Source organism: Pleurodeles waltl, chromosome 6, assembly GCF_031143425.1.
Source record: "Pleurodeles waltl isolate 20211129_DDA chromosome 6, aPleWal1.hap1.20221129, whole genome shotgun sequence".
In the NCBI taxonomy this organism is placed as follows: Eukaryota; Metazoa; Chordata; class Amphibia; order Caudata; family Salamandridae; genus Pleurodeles; species Pleurodeles waltl.
In genome coordinates this window covers 3,871,571-3,887,103 of record NC_090445.1, presented here as the reverse complement: position 1 = coordinate 3,887,103, position 15,533 = coordinate 3,871,571, and the positions used below count along the sequence as shown (strand labels likewise).

Here is a 15,533-nt window from a genome sequence, read left to right as displayed (position 1 = left end):
CAGAATTTATAAAAATACTTCAGACTATTATATACCTTTTAAGACCAAACTGGTTAAGTTACTTTAAGTACTTTTTGAGTTATGATTTTTCAAAGTTTTAATAAAGTTAGTCTGCGTAATTATTCACCATAGAAATCGATAGGCAGTCACTAAATGCATTAAAATAGTACAGTTGGATTACCAGCATCTTCTTTTGCAGGATGGGTAATGCAGTTGATGGGCGCCTCATGACAGCTGGAGAGCCTCTGGCGCCTCTGGTTCTGGTGGGAGCAGAGCTGGAAAGTCTCTTGGCACTGGTACAGGGGCACTTGGAGGGGCCACCTGGAAAAGGAGATGGTTTGCAAGCTTAAAGGTGGTGCCTTGGGGTCCCCTTATCCTGTCGAGGTTGCAAGGTGTTAGGGACCCATGGAACACAGCTGGCTCCATGGTGCAGGGCGCTGGGCAGCCGGGTGCAGAGCGAGTTTGTGATCCAGGAGCTGTGCGCATTGGAGCCCTTTGGAGCTGAAGGTAAGTCTTCTTCCAGGGGCCTTGCAGGATGACGAGGGCTCTCTGGCGGGAGGTCCAGGGTGTTTCTGAAGTCCTTTAGCTGGGGCTTCCTCCTGGTCCAGTTGCAGCTCTGGGTGAGCTGTTTTGCTGTTGTCTGATGTGCAATGACCAGTACCTAGAGAATCGGCACAACTCGGCCACAGGAGGCTACAGTGCAACCATCGTTGGCACACTTTCAGGTCTCGCCTGGGCTGTCGTTGGTGTGTTGTCGGGTCTGGCTGTGACTTACGGTTGCGGAGATATTGTCTGGTCAGTGAAGTGACCCTCACCGGTTTGCAGGTTCTTTGCAGGTTTGTTTGGTTTCTTGAGTGGTACCTCCACTCAGAAGGGAGATCTCGGGCTGTTTGCAAAGCCTAGAGGTCCTCGGGGTCTTTTGAGGTTGGTCCAGTGGTCAGTTCGTCTGCAGCAGCAATTGTTAGGACTCTGGTGCAGCAGGCAGGGGTCTTGCAGCCTCTTCTGGGGTAGCAGGTCCTCTGTCCTCTTGCTGTTCGGTTCTTTGGTGCTGTCTTCTTTTCTTCCTGGTGATTCTGATTTTTTGGTCTCGGGGAGTCCACTAAATACTGAACTTAGTGGGCGTCTTAGGGGGAACCTGGTAGTGCCCAATGGGTCACTTACCCTTGGGTGGCTACACCCACTACAGTGACAACTTCCTGTTGGAAGGGTCACTATCCTAAACCTCACTGGCTATTTTCCTGCCATCCAACATGGAGGAAAATGAAATGGAGGGTCCACCTCACCTGCAAGCCCCTAGGGGTGATGCATGCTCAGTGACACCCTTCCTCCTACCCTTTGTGTGGTTTCCCGCCTTTGCGCCCTCCAAAAGTGGGGGTTGACAAAGGGTGAATCCCTCTGCTGCTAGCAGCAGGCCTGGGGGTCGAGTTTCAAGGACGGTAGCCCTTAAAAAGCTCACTGCCACGGCAGTACACATTCCTGAGGGAGGAGGTGTTAGCTCCTCCGTCCAGGAAGGGCATTGTTTTACAAACCAGAGAGACAGGGCTCTCCCCCAAGGCTTGTGCACTGGCTGTCTGGAGATGGCATGCTTGCTGGAACTAGTCAGCAATCAGGCCAGGTTAGTTAGCTTTTGCAGGGGGCTCCTCTAAGGTGACCCCTGGGTACATTTTATAATAAATCCAGTACTATTACCAGTTTGGATTTATCAGTCTGAGTTGTTTGATACCAAACAACCCAGAGTTCAGAGTAGCCATTATGTAGCAGGGGAACTTGTGTTTGACCAGTGTCCAGCACATGTATTAAAATGGCTGCTCTGTTCACTCACTATGTCCAGGGTTTTGCAAGGAAACAGAGGGGGCATATTGCTCATGCAATTATGCCCTCACATATAATATGGAGCACCCTGCCTTAGGGCTGTAAGGCCTGCCAGAGTGCTGCTGCCCTCAGGGGCTTACTAATAGTACCCCATGTCCTGGATACCTAAGTACCTTTTACTAGGGACTTATATTGGTAGCTAAAGGTGTATCTAATTACCTTTACAATGTTTTAGTGAAAGAACACTGGCACTGGGAACCTGGTTAGCAGGATCCCAGCACACTCCCGTCCAAGTTGCATACAGAAACCAGGTAAAAAGTGGGGGGTTGGGGGGCTGCAACAAGGTGCCAGTTTCCCACATAACAAACACCAAGCTTTGTTATGCTGTGCCATGGTACTCTATGCCATGTTACACTATGGAGTGTTACTCTATGCCATGTTACACTATGCCATATTATGCTGTACCATAGTATGCTGTGCCATGTTATACTATGCCATGTTATGCTGTGACATGTTTTACTATGCCATGTTAAGCTACGCCATGTTACGCTATGCCATGTTATGCTGTGCCATGTTACGCTATATTTTATGCTATGTGATGTTATTCTGTGCCATGTTATGCTGTGCCATGTTACTCTATATCATGTTATGTTATGCCATGTTATGCTCTGCCATGTTATGCTGTGCCATGTTTTACTATGCCATGTTACGCTATACCGTGTTATACTATGCCATGTTATGCTGTGCCATGTTACTCTATATCATGTTATGCTATGCCATGTTATGCTCTGCCATGTTATGCTGTGCCATGATTTACTATGCCATGTTACGCTATACCGTGTTATGCTATGCCATGTTATGCTGTGCCATGTTTTACTATGCCACGTTACACTATACCGTGTTATGCTATACCATGGTATGCTGTGCCATGTTATGCTGTGCCATGTTTTACTATGCCATGTTACGCTATACCGTGGTATGCTACACCATGTTATGGTGTGCCATGTTTTACTATGCCATGTTACGCTAAGTCATATTATGCTACACCATGCTGTGCCCTATTATGCTATGCCATGTTAAGCTACGCCATGTTACGCTATATGTTATGCTATGCCATGTTATGCTGTGCCATGTTACACTATATGTTATGCTATGCCATGTTATTCTGTGCCATGTTACATAATGCCATGTGACACTACGCCATGATATTCTGTGGCATGTTACACTATGCTATGTGACACCACGCCATGATATTCTGTGGCATGTTACCCTATGCATGTTACACTACATCATGTTACCCTATGTCATGTGACACTACGCCATGTTATGCTATGCCATGTTATGCAATGCCATGTTATTTTGTGCTCTGTTATATTATGCTAGTGTGTGCTATATTGTTATGCCATGTTATGTTACTTTACCGAATGCTATAATATGTTATGCGATGCCACATTATGCTATGCCATGTTAGGCTATGCCATGTTATGCTACACCAGGCTACGCCAAGTTATGCTATACGTTACACTATGCCATGCTATGCTATGTTATGCTGTGCCATGTCACGCTATCCATGTTACACTATGCTATGTTGTGCTGTGCCATTTTACACTATACCATTTTACACTATGTAGTGTTACACAATGCCATGTTACACTATGCCATATTATGCTGTGCCATGTTATGCTGTGCCATGTTACATTCTGCCATGTTATGCTGTGCCATGTTATACTATGCCATGTTAAGGTACGCCATGTTACGCTATACCATGTTTCACTATGTCATGTTACGCCACGCCATGTTATGCTATGCCATGTTACACCATGCCATATTATGTTACACCATGCTATGCCATGTTATGCTATGCCATGTTACGCTATGCCATGTTACGCTATACGTTATGCTGGGCCATGTTATGCTGTGCCATGTTTTACTATGCCATGTTAAGCTATACGATGTTATTCTATGCCATGTTATGCGGTGCCATGTTTTACTATGCCATGTTATTCTATGCCATGTTATTCTGTGACATGTTACTCTATATCATATTATGCTATGCCATGTTATGCTGTGCATGTTTTACTGTGCCATGTTACGCTATACCGTGTTATGCTATGCCATGTTATGCTCTGCCATGTTATGCTGTGCATGTTTTACTGTGCCATGTTACGCTATACCGTGTTATGCTATGCCATGTTATGCTGCGCCATGTTTTACTATGCCATGTTATGCTATACCGTGTTATGCTGTGCCATGTTATGCTGTGCCATGTTTCACTATGCCATGTTACGCTATGACATATTATGCTACACCATGCTGTGCCATATTATGCTATGCCATGTTTTACTATGCCATGTTATGCTATGCCATGTTATTCTATACCATGTTACGCTGTGCCATGTTATGCTATGCCATGTTAGACTATGCCATGTTATGCTATGACATGTTACGGTCTGCCATGTTCCGCTATGCCATGTTATACTATGCCATGTTAAGTTTTATTATGTTACGCTATGCCATATTACGCTACTCCATGTTACGCTATATGCTATGCTATGCCATGTTATGATGGATAATATTACACCAAGCCATGGTACACTGTGTGTTATACTATGCCATGTTATGCTGTGGAATGTTACGCTATGCTGTGCCATGTTACGCTATGCAGTGTTACGCTATGCAGTGTTACACCATGCAATGTTATACTGTACCATGTTACACTATGCCATGTTACACTATGTCATGTTATGCTATGCCATGTTATGGTTTGCAGTATTATGCTATGACATGGTATGTTATGTAATGCCATGGTATGTTATGGTCTACTGTATTACGCTAGGGTGTGCTATACTGTTATGCCATGTTATGTTAACTTACACTATGCTATAATATGTTACGCTATGCCACATTACACTATGTCATGTTACGCTATGCCATAGTATGCTACAGCATGCTATGCCATGTTATGCTATGCCATGTTATGCTATACATTATGCTGTGCCATGTTATGCTGTGCCATGTTATGCTATGCCATGTTACGCTTTGCCATGTTATGCTGTGCCATGTTACTCTATGCCATGTTACGCTATAATACTTTATGCTGTGCCCTGTTACGCCAGGCCACGCAGAGACGTAGGGTCACAGTGCTGCATTATACGCCTTGGCCCACACTCACCCATGCAATGATGCCCTTCTCTTGGTAATATTTCACAATCAGCAGGACATTCTGCTTAAAGGTGTCCAGACGGCGGTCTACAGCGTGTGAGTTGTCGTCGGGGCGGCCATCTTGTTCTGCCCGCCTCTCCAGGCGTTGGCGCAGTCGCTGACTGGAGCAGGCCAAGAAGACCACCATGTCAGGAGACCCAATCTGACAAAGAAGAGGTAGAAATCCAAGTGTGAGTCAAGGTGGCCACACACCCTATCTGGTGTAACATGCTATGCATGAAGGTAAGCGCTTCAGCGCCCCTCTCAGGGGTAGTAAGCACTATACAAACCTTACAACGCAAATGAGATGGCACCACCATCCTCGCAATAGTGTCCATCACCTTCATTGGCTGCATCATAGGGGGCACCTAACCAGAACATTACATTGTGTGGATGGCATCATAGGGGGCACCTAACCAGAACATTACATTGTGTGGATGGCATCATAGGGGGCACCTAACCAGAACATTACATTGTGTGGATGGCATCATAGGGGGCACCTAACCAGAACATTACATTGTGTGGATGGCATCATAGGGGGCACCTAACCAGAACATTACATTGTGTGGATGGCATCATAGGGGGCACCTAACCAGAACATTACATTGTGTGGATGGCATCATAGGGGGCACCTAACCAGAACATTACATTGTGTGGATGGTGGATCTTAATCCTTTGCTACAAGTAATTCTTGCCTTGGAGTGGGCTTCTTAATTCTTGTTCTTCGTTTACAGACAAGCTGAGATAGGGGTTCCTGTGCAATAAGGGGTCCTGGCACTTTCCTGTCTGTAACCACCTTTAGCTCATTGCACCCTACTTCTGGAAACTGTAAATTGAAAATAGATTGTAACACATTGCAGAAGGAACAGTCCATGGTCAGATATTGGGAAATAAAGGTGTTTAGATTCTGAAATCCGATGCAACTAAATGACTCTTCTGGCTCAGTTTGACTATAACCAGACTCTCATACAAGGGATTGAATACATCGGAGCTCAATTTCTTATAATCTTATATTTTTTATGTTGCATGTTTTTACCATCATACAGGCATCATCATACTCACAGATAGCCACAATCGCATAGCAAAACAACAACCATCATGCAGCCAAACATCAAACACCCATATATTCACGATTATAGAGCTACAGTCTTCAAAATCTGACACCACACCCACCTTCATAGGGATACGAGTGACGACCAATCAAACAGCCACCATCCCACATATAAACGCCCAACACCATACAACCACGCACCCACCATCATACACCCATCCAGCCACCACTTAGTGGTTACATATCCAAGAATATGCATCCATACACCCAATAACATATGTGAAAACACCCACCAGAAGGCACACACCAACATATTGAAACATTTCAACACACAGACACACACCATCATTAGGCAACAACTCCCACTAGCAGACACCAGGCACCCACCAACATATGGAAACATTAAGCATACATACACACACCAAATTAAGTCAACACACACACTCATAAGTCAGCAACTCTCACCAGCAGACACTCATGCACCCACCAACACAAGGAAACATTTCAACGCACACCATCATAAGTCAACAACTCCCACCAGCAAAAACCCATGCACCCACCAACACATGGTAACATTTTAACACATATACTCAAACATACCTTCATAAAATATGAACTCTCACGTGCAGGTACCCACCAACATATGGAAACATTTAAACAAACATACACACACCATCATAAGTCAACAACTCTCACCAACAGACACCCATGCATCCACTAACATATGGAAACATTTCATCACACATACACAACCCATCATAAGTCAACAACTCTCACCAACAGACACCCATGCATCCACTAACATATGGAAACATTTCACAACACAAACACACACCATCATAAGTCAACAACTCCCACCTACAAACACTCATGCACACATCAAATTATGAAAACATTTAACACACACTCTCACAAACACCATCATAAGTTAACAACTCCAACCTGCAAATACCCATGCACCCACCAACATATGGAAACATTTCAACACACATACAGACACCATAATAAGTCAACAACTCCACCAGGAAACATCCATGCACCCATTAAAATATGGAAGAATTTGAAGAAACACACAAACCATCATAAGTCAATAACTCGCACCAGCAGACACCCATCCACCCACCAGCGTATAGAAACATGTCAATCACATACACACACTATCATAAGTCAACAACTCCCAATAGAACACACCCATAAACACACAAACATAATGACACATTTCAACACACACAATCATAAGTCAACTCCCACAATCAATCAATCAATCAATCAATCATAGTATTTATAGAGCGCACTACGTACCCGTTAGGGTTTCAAGGCGCTGAGGGGGGACTGCTGCTACTGGTCGAAGAGCCAGGTCTTGAGGAGTCTCCTGAAGGTGAGAAGGTCATGGGTCTGTCGCAGGGCGGTCGGGAGGGCGTTCCAGGTCATGGCAGCGAGATAGGAGAAGGATCTGCCGCCGGAGGTCTTCCGTTGGAAGCGGGGGATGATGGCGAGGGCGAGGTTGGCGGAGCGGAGTTGGCGGGTGGGGATGTAGAAGTTGAGTCTGTTGTTCAGGTAGACTGGTCCGGCGTTGTGGAGTGCCTTGTGAGCGTGGGTGAGGAGTTTGAAGGTGATCCTCTTGTCCACGGGGAGCCGGTGGAGGTCTTTCAGGTGGTGGGAGATGTGGCATCGACGGGGTACGTCAAGGACCAGTCGGGCGGAGGCGTTTTGGATACGTTGGAGGCGGCGGATGTCTTTTGCTGGGATGCCTGTGTAGAGTGCGTTGCCGTAGTCTAGTCTTCTGCTGATGAGGGCCTGGGTCACCGTTTTTCTGGTTTCCGACGGGATCCATTTGTAGATTCTACGGAGCATGCGGAGGGTGTTGTAGCAGGAGGAGGAAACTGCGTTGACCTGCTTGAACATGGTGAGGGCGGAGTTGAGGACAAAGTCCGGGTTGCGTGCGTGGTTGGTTGGTGTTGGAGGGGGTCCCAGTGCGGTGGGCCACCAGGAGTCGTCCCAGGCCGAGGGGGTGCGTCCGAGGATGAGGACCTCCGTCTTGTCGGAGTTCAACTTCAGGCGGCTTTTTCTCATCCATTCGGCGATGGACTTCATTCCCTCGTGGAGGTTGGCTTTGGCGGTGTGTGGGTCTTTGGTGAGGGAGAGGATGAGCTGGGTGTCGTCGGAGTAGGAGAGAATGTTGAGGTTGTGCTGACGGGCCAGTTGTGCAAGGGGGGCCATGTAGACGTTGAACAGCGTCGGGCTTAGGGAGGAGCCTTGGGGTACGCCGCAGATGATGTTGGTGGCTTCGGAGCAGAAGGGAGGGAGTCGGACTCTCTGGGTTCTGCCGGAGAGGAAAGAGGAGATCCAGTTGAGGGCTTTCTCTTGTATTCCGGCTTCGTGGAGGCGTGTTAGTAGGGTGTGGTGGCAAACCGTGTCAAAGGCTGCAGAGAGGTCCAGGAGGAGGAGGGCTGATGTTTCGCCGTTGTCCATTTGCTGTCTGATGTCGTCTGTGGCGGCGAGGGGAGCAGTATCGGTGCTGTGGTTGCGTCTGAAACCGGACTGGGAGGGGCCTAGGATGGAATTGTCCTCGAGGTGGTGGGTGAGCTGCGCGTTGACGATCTTCTCGATGACCTTCGCCGGGAAGAGGAGGAGAGAGATCGGGCGGAAGTTTTTGAGGTCGTTGGGGTCTGCCTTGGGTTTCTTGAGGAGGGCGTGGATTTCGGCGAGCTTCCAGCTTTCCGGGAAGGTTGCGTTTTCGAAAGATAAGTTGATGATCTTTCTAAGTTAGGGGGCGATGGTGGAGTCGGCTTTGTTGTAGACGTGGTGGGGGCATGGGTCTGAAGGGGATCCTGAATGGATGGAGTTCATGATCTTGCAAGTTTCCGAGTCTTCTACGTGGGTCCAGGCGGTCAGTCGGTTGGTGTAGGTGGAGCTGTCGGGGGTGGGGTCTGTCACCCATGCATCCACAAACAAATAGAAACATTTCAACACACATACACACACTGTCATAAGTCAAAAACTCCCACCAGCAAACACCCATGCACCCACCAGCATGTATAAACATGTCAATCACATACACACACCATCATAAGTCAACAAGTCCCACTAGAAGACAGTCTTCCACCAACCAATATAAGGAAACATTTCAACACACACAATCATAACACAACAACTCCCACCGGTAAACACATATGGATCCACCAGCATATGGAAACATTTCAACACACACACAATCATAAGTCAACAACTTCCACCTGAGACACTCATGCACCCATCAACATACAGAAACATTTTAACACACACACTCACACACAACATCATACGTTAGCAACTCCCACCTACAGACACCCAACAACATATGAAAATAATTCACTAGTAGCATTTAATCTATAGGCCCTGGGCACATATAGTGCACTCTACTAGGGACTTTTTAAGTACATTAAATAGTCCAATTGGGTATGATCCAAGGTTGCCATTTTTAAAGGGAGAGAGCATATGCACTTTAGCACTGGTTAGCAGTGGTAAAGTGTGCAGAGTCTTTAAACCAGCAAACACAGTATGTAAAAAGAGGAGGGAGGCAGGCAGAAAGTTAGGGGTGACCACCCTAAGGCTGTCAGGTCTAACAAAGGTGTAATGTTTATAGTTATTTGGCCAAAGCTTGTTGCATTTGTGGATTGAAAAGTATGTATAGCATGATTTTACCAAGGCTTGCTTACCCAGTGTTGCTTGATCATATCAAGGCATGTTTACTCAACTGATGAAGTGTGATACCCTGAAACCAGATCAGGATGCTTGTTTCTGGTCCAGGGAGGACCTGGCCTGGCAGTTCGGGCTAGATGGTTCTCATGAGGACCAGGGTCCAGACTGATTTACCTATGGCTGGGTCCAAACTGAGGTGGTATGGTGACCAAAAGAACAATGGATTAAACCGACATCTGTGACTTGAGTGTTTGCATTGTTCAGCACTCCGTCCATCATCCTTTTGTGTTGCTATTGTTTACTCAACCACCTGAGCCACTGCACATTGCTGGACAGCTGCCTTCTATGACTGTTAGGCAGCACTCGTGTTTTCAAGAGCTATGTGCTAATCGTGACTTATCACTCATGACTCGTGTTTCAAGAGCCATGTGCTAAATTATGACTCTTTACTCATGACTCATTACTGCACAAACTATAAAAAGCCTCACAGGTGTTAGTCAACGCTTGGCTTTGTTCCGGTTCTTCTTGAAGCTGACATCAAGAGCCTACTCCTGGGAATTCCCTGCAAAGCTTCTGTATCATTGCTGGCCAACAAGAGAGAACTTCTTTAGCCTCTGTGCACTGGCAGCTGTTTACATAAGATAAGTGGAGGAAGCACGCTCTGTTGAGCGAATGTTTTTTTTGTTTAGATTAGAAACCTCAGTCTGTAACTAAATGATTTTATTTTCGAGAAAGAACAAAAGTTTTGAGGTTGATTAAGAGAGTGCACGGAAAAGCTTAAAGCTTTGACATTTATTATGCAATTGTACACTGACTTGTTGATTCATTCTAAAATCGGAAGAGACATCAGCACACGAAGAGAGTGCTGTGAGATGAACAACCTTCACATAACTGGGTGACTTTGCTAATTATGTATATGTAGCTTGTTGTGATAACGATCCTCATTTTGCAGGAACTCTTTTAGTATTGTCTAGAATTGATATTAGTGATTCCTCAAAAACAGAAAAGGCAGGTTTTCATTTGACTGTATAAATCAGTGTACGTTCATTCCTTTTTGGAAATAGTTTTCGTTGTGTGTTCGTGTGCTATACGTTTTCAGTGTGAACAACTACACCAAGAGTGATTACTCTAAGCAGTGTGAGACATAGAGAAGATCCAGGCAGTGATGGTGCATTCTTGTAAGCCCAATTGAGTGGAGAGGAACTGCGAAGAACGTGATGAGTGACAGGTGATTAGAGGAGACAATAGACTGTGTGCATAAATACTGTGCCCTGAACACATCACTCATCCCTATCCTTTCCCTTATAGCTCTGGACACTCAACAACTAACACTGACAGTGATTACCTGTACCCCAGAGCATCGGTAGCCCGGCTGGACCAGGCAGAAGAGACAATATCTTTCTCTCTCTCTCTCTCTCTCTCTCTCTCTCTCTCTCTCTCTCTCATCCAATCCCCCCACCCTTTTGGGGACACTTGCAGGGACTCCGGTATTACGTTGGAAGTGCCAAGAGGTGTCCTGGAAGGACAGGGGAACAGTCATCGCTGCAGACAACCTGCCTTTCAGGTGAGTGGTCAAGCTCTTACACAGAGCCAAGCGACAAAAAAACAGGGCTGCCTAGGCAATGGATTCCCTGGAGGTTCCTTTTTAGGGTCTTTTCCAAGCCCTACACTGTTCTGAGGACACTTCTCCCCAAAAGAGGTTACCACGGCCTTAGCTGGTTTACAACATGAAGTAGCTTCCCTTCAGCAGGAAAATCAGTCCTTGTGACATGAATTACAAAGATACAGGCCTCAAGATTGCATGGCTAGCCCCCACTTTGTGCCTGATGTTGATGTGTCCTAGACATTGGTATTGCCCAGGGCCCCTGCTAACCAGGTTCCCTGGGCCAGAACTCTTTCCTTAAATCTGTTGCGATACTTGGCACAATTGGATACACTCTTACATACGGCTGTAAGGCTCTAGTAAATGGGTACCCCGTTACTCAGGGCATGGGATGGTATGAGTAGGCCCCTGAGGGCAGCAGCACTGATTGTGCCACCCTCTAGGACCCTGCACCCAGATGCACCCAGCACTGCCAGTGCAGGCTGAGTGTACTGGGGCAACCATTGGTACCAGTACAAGTGGATCAAGTATGCAATTCAAATATATAAACCAAGCTGGACCTACAAGGGGCCTATCACTTAATTTGTTTGCATGAAGGTGACGAGTGGAAGACTGCCTTCCGAACAAAGTTCAGCCTGTACGAATATACCGTCATGCAATAGCCTCTGCAATGCTCCTGCGGCCTTTCAATTTTTTATTAATGAGGTGTTGCAGGAGTTTTTTGATGTGCAGGAGATCCTTGATCATGTCTGTGTTATAGTTTATATAGAGGACATCCTTATATATTCTGCTTCTACTAAAGAACATGTTGAATATGTCAGAACTGTACTGCAGTGATTAAGGGAACACCAACTGTTTGCTAAACTAGAAAAGTATGTTTTCCATGCTCAGAAATTCGATTTCCTTGCTTCCATCATAGCACCAGAAGGTATTTCAATGGATCAATCTAAAGTGCAAGCCATCCTAAACTGGGAGAGACCAAAGTCCGTGAAAGAGAGCCAACAGTTCCTGGGACTCACCAACTTTTATCGGCGGTTCATATCCCAGTTTTCCACAGTAGTGTCCCCAATTACCCACTTACTGTGAAAAGGTGTGACCTTTCACTGGGACCAGAAAGCAGAAGACACTTTTTAATGTCTCAAGGAGGCCTTTACTCAAGCTCCAATTCTTTGTCATCCTGATCCCTCTCATCCCTTGTTCGTGGAAGTAGATGCCTCCCAGATAGCAATGGGAGGTGTCCTTTCCCAATGTGACCCTGATACAGGCTGTTTTCACCCGGTGGCTTATTTCTCTAACAAACTACTCTCTACAGAGCAGAATTACACAGTGGCTGAACGTGAGCTGTTGGCCATCAAACTCGTCTTCCATGAATGGCGTCACCATCTTTTAGGGGTCAGACATACCATCACCATCTATATCGACCACCGTAATCTCCAATTCTATTTCGGGACCGGATTGCTTCTCAATCTTTACTACTCCAAACCATAGCAGCCAATCAAATTTAAGAAGAAACAGAAAACATACTATAATATGATTCTTTGAACCATGCCCCTAAAGTCCACCAATAACCGTCCAGAACAGACTACAATATACTGCAGAAACATAGAACTTCTTCTTTCTTTGCTGCTCCGCAGCCGAGCTAAGTGCCCTTTTTATATTTATTCAGACGCTTTGTGCTATTGGAGATTACGTTTGCTCGACTGGTGCTTTCCGCTCCGTGCCGCGCTTAAGTGCGTGTTGTACCTTTTACAGTGTTTAATTTATTTATTTAGTTTTTTATTCCTCTTATTTAGACCTGCGGTCGGTCAGGTATTTTTGCCTGACCCCCGAGGCCTTCTGCCGGTGGTGTTCAGCACGCGATGTAGCCCAATTGGGCTACACACGTGTGCGTGCTATTTTAGTTAAGAAAGGCCAAGTTAGTTATATCAGCTGAATTCCCCAGAGTGGTGTGCTGCTGACGCCTTCCCCGGGCTGCAATAACTGGGACCTTGCAGACACAAGCTAAAAATAGCCTCTTATCTGATTTCAGTTCACCAAGTGTGATCCTTGGTTTTCCTCATGCTTTGAGGACATTTATATTTGGATTCTCTACCGGCTGGTAGATTTGACGTCCCAAACCTGCTCAGGCTGGGGCTGTAATAATTGTAGAACAGGTTAATAGTTTAACCCTGTGACGTCTCTTTGTTTTTGAAGACTAGTGATTCCCTTTGATATTTTTTCATCTTTTTCCTAACATGTCAGACTATGGCCCTCATTACGACCCTGGCGGTGGGGGAGAAGTGGCGGTAATACCCCCTACAGACCGGCAGAAAATTTTTTGAATTATGACCATGGCGGTTACAGCCATTGTCATCCACCACTTCTCCACTCTGACCGCCAGGGCGGTGATGACCGCTGGGCTGGAGACTTCGGTCCCCAGCCCGCGGCCGTCACCAGACCGCCAGTGGTTTCAGGACCCTGCATACCGCCATGGATTTTGTGTGGTTTGGAACCGCCACGAAATCCATGGCGGGAGGCACTATCAGTGCCAGGGAAGTCCTTCCCTGGCACTGATAGGGGTCTCATACACCCCCCTCCCCCACCCCGAGTCCTTCCCCCACACCTCTGACCCCCCTACCGCCCCCCAAAGGTTGCAGGACCCCCTTCCCCACCCCCATCACCAACATTGACACACACCTCCCTCCCCACTTGCACCCCCAACATTGGCACACACCCTTCCTACACGCACACATACACTACAACAACACATACCCGCACACATACAAACAGACATGCAAACAGACCGACCCGCACACATTTTCCAGACACACAACACCCCCCTGCATGCATACACGCACTAACACACCCCCTCGACATACTCACACGCACACCCCCATGCACGCACACAACACACAACACCCCCCACCCCCTCCCCTAACGGACAATCACCTTACCTTGTACGGTGATCCTCCGGGAGGGAACGGGATCCATGGGGGCTGCTCCGCCACCAGCTACCCATCACCAGAACACCACCACGCCGAATCCTGGGTTGGGATTCGGTGGGTGGTGTTCTGATTACAGGGCGGTGGAGCAGCCTCCACTTCCCCGCCGACCGCCAGTATGGAGGCTCTCAGTCCGAAAAAGGACGGAGGGCTGCCAGCAGTCATGATGCGTTGCACGGAAAACCACCTGCACTGGCGGCCTTCAGCACAGTGATACCTCGGCGGTCTTGAAAAATGACTGCTGAGGTTGAAATGAGGCCCTATGAGTATTACGAACAGGGCCTGGAGGTTTATGGTCCTTATGAGGACGAATATTACTATTATGAGCCTGGGATTGAAGAGGTTATTGATTCCTCCATTTATACATCTGTAGAAAAAGGCTCTTTCTTCTGCCCTGAAGCCTTTATCCAAACGCTTGGATGAGATCTCATGCCCCAGTCCCATGCCCCTCCCTGCGGATCCCTCCCCTCCTATAGTCCCTTCTCCTGCTTCCTCTTGGCCTCATGCTTCTTCTCAGGCCAAATTATCCCACTCAACTCCCCTGGAACACACTTATTCAGCTTCCCCTGACCCATCCCCTTCCCCTGTAGCCCCTCCTCCTCTTCCTTGTCACATGACTCACGCAAAGCCCTTAAACGCTCTAAGAAACGCAAGCACTCTTCCCAGGCAGTTCCATCCCCTTTCTCTTTTGAACCTTCTGACATTGTCCATCCTAGATCGTCTGATTGGGCTCCAGCTCCAGCAGTGGCTGAGTATATGCATCAGCACATCAGGAAAAGTTTCAAGAAGGATGTGAGATCTAGGTTGAAATCGGAGTGCCCAGACCTGATCTCCCACATAAGACTGTCATTACCCATGAGATTGATTCCACTGTGGTTACGTTCCTCAAAAAACATAACAAAGTTCCTAAAAAGGGTATTGACAGAGCCCTCAAAGTGTGTCAGGACAAACTTTTGGATGTGACACGGCCTTTAGCTAAGATTTTGGAGCTGGCTCTACATGCCTAAGAGTCAGGAAACCCTATTCACCCAGAGGTTCTAGCTGGTTGGACTCAGAGAGCTATTCGCTTTTTAGGGAATGCAAACTGTGTCATAGCTTCTTGGCATTGTTCGTCAACAGGTTGATCTGGTCTCGGCTGAGGTAGGCCCTCTGGCGGAGGGCCAATTGTACGGAGATCATTTTGTTAAGGACATTGCGAAATTTG

The 15,533-nt window shown here is 46.9% G+C and overlaps 1 protein-coding gene across 1 annotated transcript in view; it reads right to left on the bottom strand.

The window, feature by feature from the left end:
* LOC138302238 (adenylate kinase isoenzyme 5-like) overlaps window positions 1–15,533 on the bottom strand; it is a 182,834-nt gene that overhangs the window by 37,286 nt on the left and 130,015 nt on the right. The window contains exon 6 of the mRNA XM_069242557.1: window positions 4,985–5,176. Within this exon, the coding sequence (XP_069098658.1) occupies window positions 4,985–5,176 (192 nt within the window). The remainder of the gene's footprint in view (window positions 1–4,984; window positions 5,177–15,533) is intronic.